Source organism: Rhinolophus hipposideros (genome assembly GCF_964194185.1).
Source record: "Rhinolophus hipposideros genome assembly, chromosome: 5".
In the NCBI taxonomy this organism is placed as follows: domain Eukaryota; kingdom Metazoa; phylum Chordata; class Mammalia; order Chiroptera; family Rhinolophidae; genus Rhinolophus; species Rhinolophus hipposideros.
Genome location: NC_138051.1, coordinates 31,743,740 through 31,749,739, shown reverse-complemented (window position 1 = coordinate 31,749,739; position 6,000 = coordinate 31,743,740). Strand labels below are relative to the sequence as shown.

Here is a 6,000-nt window from a genome sequence, read left to right as displayed (position 1 = left end):
AAAAAAGGACTTCACTAGAGGTAAAGAGTAAAGAAGTGTCTCTTAGAAGAGTGATGAAAACAAAATTCATTCAGCTGAAACTGCCTTCCCATACTAAGGCAAAGAGATCAAAATCCTCTTTCTTCTGTGAGGAAATGTTTACCAAGATTGTTTTCATTGCTCCTGCTACTCGCACTCCCTGTGGCTGTACTTTTCCTGGGTAGGGTAGGGTATGACCCCTGCCTCTTCCCACTCGGCATGTGCAAATGTATAAAGCTCGTTTAAACCAAAACACTAAAGAATGAACAGCTGGCAGTTCTGATAAAACTTGACACTGGACCCTGAATAAGTGCTCCTGAAAAATCAATATGAGAGAAATCAAAAAGAAATACCAATCTCAAGCCTCAAGTTTGGATTGCATTTGGTTTCTGGTAATGCATACCTGATTACAATGGCTTAAAAAAATTAGAAGTTAAGTCTCACACATAAAAGCAGTCCAAAGATATTCAATCCAGGACCAGTATGGTTGCTGCTCTTCAGAGACCCTCATTCCTTTGTCTTTCCATCCTTAACATTCGTTGGCTTCCATCTTCAAAGTTACTTTATGATGCAAAATGCCAATTAGAGTTTGAGCCATCATATTATCATTCCAGACAGGAAGCAGGAAAGTAGCAAGAAGGCAAAAGGACACCTTCAGTTATGTTTTTAGAGAGCTGTTCTAGAAGGCCCATCCAACACCTTCCACTTCCATCTCGTTGATCAGAGCTTAGTTACCTGGAGATTCTTCAATGGAAGTTGGGTAATGTGATCTTCAGCAGGGTGCAATGCCCTGAATAAAATGGGATTTTGTTCCCAAGAAAGAGTGGAGAATGAGTATTGGGTAAACAACCTGTAGTGTCTGCCATATAAAGGAAAGACTAGTTGAGGGAGAAAACAAGAAAGATTAGATAAGACCATCCTTGAGGCAGGAACTCAGGAGAAGAGAAAGGGATCCAAAAGTAGTCTTGGCCTCATGAGTCTTTACCTTTCCTCTTAGCCTGGTGCTCTCCATAAATGGGCAAAAGGTACAGGCTGCTCTGGGCAATTCAGTCTGATGTCCTGGGGTTTAGGGAACTGGCTTTTGATAGCTATTGCCCTACATGCACCAAGGGACATAGGGTTTTTCAGACCATCCATGAGAGCCAAAGTATTTTTTAACTTAAAAAAATCAGTAGACCATTTAATTTCTACTATGTGACTCTATGCAGATATTTGAAAATGCCAACTCCCCCAGCCCTTTCAAAATATTTAATCCAACTGTGTAAGATACTTAGGGGCAAAATAACTTAGAAATTGACAGAATTCTACTGCAATTTAGCCTTCTTGCTATCACTGTGAAGTTTATTAACCTAGCCTGGTTTTTAAAAAAAGTGAGTAATGCCCATTTATAGGGAATTTCAAAACCATGTTTTATCTCTGCCCATGCACTTCAATTAACAGTGAAAAACATATTGTCTTATAAATTTCATTCTTAAAACTGGCTTTTAGGGAGAAAGGGTGGTGCCTGAACTGTTTATAGAGTGCTGAGCATGTCAGAGGCTTCACAATGACAAAATTAGGTGTCATAGTGACCAAGACTTTCCTAGTTTTGCCTGCCTTATGTAGTAAAGAATGCTTTCCCCAAAACTTAGAGTGTAAACTGTAACCACGTCATCAATTTAAAGAAGAAAAACACCTACCTTCGACGATTTTGAAAGGTTGATTTGCTCATCTGTTTGCTAAGATAATCCTTAAATGCTTTGGTAACATGGAAATGATTATTGTAGGTCCTTCAAAAATATCTACAATTACATGCCTCTATCTAAGCATGGAAGGAATGTGTTGGTCTTTAGTCTCTCTGATGATTGCCTTCTCATGGGAGTATAGTCTTATCTGGGTAAATATGTGCATCCAATATTCAGTGAGTGTGACTGTTTTAATCATTGTTGAATTTCCTCTGCTTCTCAACTCAGATCTAACTGGCTCAAAAGCCCGGATGCTGATTCCGACCAGCTCTTCCGCATGGTGGCAGAGCTCTTCATCCTGTGGTGTAAATCTCATGTAAGGACACAAGTGGGCCCCGGATTTAGAGATGGCTGTGAAAGGTACAGACCTTGGAAAACTGTCTTGTAACGTTTGCTTCTTTATTCTCCCCACCCCCACTTAGAACTTCAAGAGGGAAGAGCAAAATTTTGTGATTCAGAATGAAATTAATAATTTGGCATTTTTAACTGGAGACAGCAAAAGCAAGATGTCAAAGGTAAGTCCTTAGAAATCAATTCCAAAGACTCTTCCTCCTTGACCTAAGCGATGTGTTTTGGATGTATGAAGGGATTAGCTCCGTGCTGCATTTAGGTCAAACCACCAAAACCAACAGTCTCTACTGTTGTTGCTTTGAGAATGACTTGGAAGACATTGCCCTCAAATAAGCATGGTCATAAACCTTTTAGGAATAAATAGTGGCTTGTACGTCAAAAAGTTTATGTGTCAAAACTTGCCTAAGGCATTTGAGAGGTCTCCAAAACCAAAGCTACTGTCAATAGTTTTAAAATGGTACTACTTCCCATGTAGTAGAGCTACAAAAATACATGTGGCTGGAGTCACCTTTTGATTGGCTATGAGGAAATTACTTTGCTTTGAAGATTTCATTAGAAGTATACTTGTTTTCCTCCTATCTCGAACATCCATTAGATAGATGCTTTATTTCAGCTGTGCTGACCTCTTCATGCCTTCTGTGTATTTTCCATGCGATTGCATTCAGAAACCCAAACATTTGTCCATCTTCCCACAGGAAATGTTTGAAAAAGGGCATACTGAACATCTGTGTGGGAAAATACACCTAGAGGGAGGCGTGAAGCAGGAATGCAGGAGGGAGAACTGGCCTCCCAGCTCCTCTTAGGTCAGCTCTGCACAGTGAGATTAGCTGTTTTGATTGGAGCAAATACTCAGACGCACTCTTTCAGGGGTACACACAGAAGCAAGGCTTCCTTAAATGTGATGTTTTCTTACCAGCTGTAGGGTTTACCCTCGTTTCGGTTCTCTTGAGAAGTGTGCCTCAATGAGGGTTGACTATGTATGTCAAGTATAAGTGACATGTGTACCTGAGATGTGCATCTCATTGCTGGTACAGTGTTGCCTTTGAGGAATTCGAACGTGGGGTGTCCATGGGGACCGCTCAGGAAAGATAGCAGTCATATTTGCAGTGAAGCCCCCTGGGCATCTTTCCAAATAACCATTTAGGATGGAAGACCTATAATGTGGATCTGCAGACAATGGTCTGGTATGACACCAAAAATCAGCACTCAAAGGTTCACCACATGTAGCTAACTCTGGTCAGCTGCACTCACTCTGAACTCTGGAGCCCTTCCCACTTTTAGCTATGTTGACACTAACACTTCTTCCAGCACCCAAAAATGGACTCTTAAAGTGTAGAATATAGTATACACTGCTTTATGAAGATTGATAAATAAAATTGTGCACATACAAAGGGGGGCGATCAGGAGTATCTATTCACATTCAAGAGGAATCTTTGCTGCAAAGGAACCTTACTTATGGTGGATCCTTTTGTGCCTTAGATAACTTTTATTTGATTTTCCAAAATCCATTTTGCATTCAACTTTTAGCATACACATCTACTGTTCATGTGAGGTACGTAAGGTAGGATTTTTCAGACTCCTGCTCCCTGGACATTTATCTTAAATTCCCTCTGAAGGGTCTTCTTACAGCCATCACAAGCTCTTCTTTGGTCCCGTTCACCTGAATAAATCCTGGGCAGATTCTGTGCTACCTTCAACTTGGAGTAGATCCATTGGCTCATGACTGAACCAGCTAGCATTCATTGTCATTGTCAGCGGATGGCAGCAAAGCAATGGGAATGACTCTAATATAAGGATTCAGATCCCAGAGGAGCAGAAATGGCAAAGACATCTCAAACCTCTGGTGACGAGTCTCAACCCTGGATATTCAGGGTCCTTGGGTTTGCACTTGGAAAAAGATGAGGTGACAAAAAAGTGACATTTCAAGACCAGCCTACTAACAAACTAACCTGAAATTATGTTCATTCACATCTCTGAATGAGGAAAAGGGTGTGTTTGTCTTGTCAGAGGATGGTCATGTACAGAATTTTTGCATCTCCTCTGGTGATAAGGTTAGTCTACAGGAGCAAATGCATTCATTTCATTTCCATTGACATTGTATGCTAATTTTTTCTGAGCCTCACAGGGTAGAAAAAAAGTTACAGTGTAATGGACATGAGGCTACTCCCTAGATGTTAAATAATATTTGCCATGCTCCTCAGGGTAACAAATATTTATATTGTTCCTGTTGCCTCAGTTGAGAGTCAAAGCGTAGTAGTAAATACAACTAGAGACTAAGGCAGCTAAGTTCTACCCTTGGCTCAACTGTTAACTGGAGGTATGGCCTTGACATCATTCACTTACCTCTTCTGGGCCCCGATTTACCAATCTGTAGAATGGGGTTGGGCTTGCTACCTGCCTCCTCTAGGATGTTCTGTTTCAAACTGTATCTCTCGGATGAAATAATATTACATAAATGTAGTGCATTGTTTCAGACAGAGAGATACCATTCTTCCAAAACAGCAACATAGCCATTTCTGATAGCTTTTGGATGTGTAACTGCAGAGTGAGAGGCCAGGGAGGGGCTATTCTTTCTTATTATCAATTGAATCTCCTTTCCCTTTGCCTCCCTGAAATTAGAGGTTCTCTCTGCTACGTGACAGGAATGGTCACCTGTCACTTGTGCTTGCTTTTATCTCCACTCTTAATTGAATTCTGGTGTCGTATAAATGAAACTGACCTCAGTGCATATGGCAGCCATTGCAGAGATGTGTGTACTGGAGTGCATGGCTACACACACTGCACTTGCCATTGCAAATGGAAAGATAGCAGAAAAAATATGCACATAGACACACATACACACACAGTGGATCACACTGTTCATGCTTGTTTAACTGAACATGTTTAAAAATGTGTTATTTTTCTGGCAGCTAAAGCATATTTTTTGGGAGAGCTCATTGTATATTTTGTTCATATAGCACCGGTTTGCAAATATATGTTGAGCTAAACGTAACTAAGCTGAGCATGTGTTTTTTTGTTTTGTTTTTGAACTTGTTTTGTTTTCTTGGAAAAATGGCAGCAGCTTCCCCAGAGGGCAATGGTAAGTTAGAATGTATTTAGCCCAAGAAATGCCAGTTCCTTGACCAATATTATAAACAATGAAAGAGTTGTGGTGCAGGAAATATTAGAGTGGTTGGTTGTTTAAAGCCTCTCCAACCCATGAGTGATTTCAGAGTGCTGAAAAAGGAGAGGGAAAAGTTTAGACGATGTCTTTGACTTTTTTAAAGGTACACAGAATTACATGGGTGAATTTTCCTCTTACTCCAATCTCTCCCCTATTACTCACTCTTCTGTCTCCTTCCCTCTCCTCTCCTCCTCTTTCTTTCCTGACCGACCACCCAACCTTTTTTTAACTTTTATTTTTATTCCCTTTGCTCTTGCATTGGTGCAACTCTAGTGCTCTCTCTGTTTCCCTCTCCTTTTCTCCCTTCCCTCTCTCCTTTTCCCTCTCCCTCTCTCTCTTTGTGCCCTCTCTCCCTCTTCGCCTCCCTCATCCCTTAAAAGCCTATGTTTTTTCCTTAAGTTCATACATAAAATAATCTGTTTGATCATAAACTACTGGGGGAAACAAAATGATTTTGAATATACAGGAATGCTTAAATTTCTGTTTAGAAAATAAAAAGTTTCAGGCAACTTTTTTTTTTAAAAAAAAAAAAGCACTTCCAACATTAATGGAAATGCACTGAGTTCACTAATCTTAGCAAGATGTGAGGAAAGAATAAAATCAGAACCTGTAGTGTGTAGTAGCCTTTGCCCTAACGTATATTTAAGGTCACAGCACAAGAAGGGAGACGCTCCATCCTTCAGGCTGTAGGGGGAAACCTGTACCGCCTTGGATATTCCTGAAGTTTTTTTTTTTTTTTTTTTT

The 6,000-nt window shown here is 40.3% G+C and overlaps 1 protein-coding gene across 1 annotated transcript in view; it reads left to right on the top strand.

Moving 5' to 3' along the window:
* Positions 1-1,032: 1,032 nt before the first annotated feature.
* Positions 1,033-6,000, top strand: part of LOC308497861 (ryanodine receptor 3-like) — a gene marked incomplete at its 5' end in the record, with an annotated part of 55,131 nt that continues 50,163 nt past the window's right edge. Inside the window, 3 exons of the mRNA XM_081048955.1 lie at positions 1,033-1,043; positions 1,971-2,058; positions 2,165-2,257. Of these exons, the coding sequence (XP_080905081.1) occupies positions 1,033-1,043; positions 1,971-2,058; positions 2,165-2,257 (192 nt within the window). The remainder of the gene's footprint in view (positions 1,044-1,970; positions 2,059-2,164; positions 2,258-6,000) is intronic.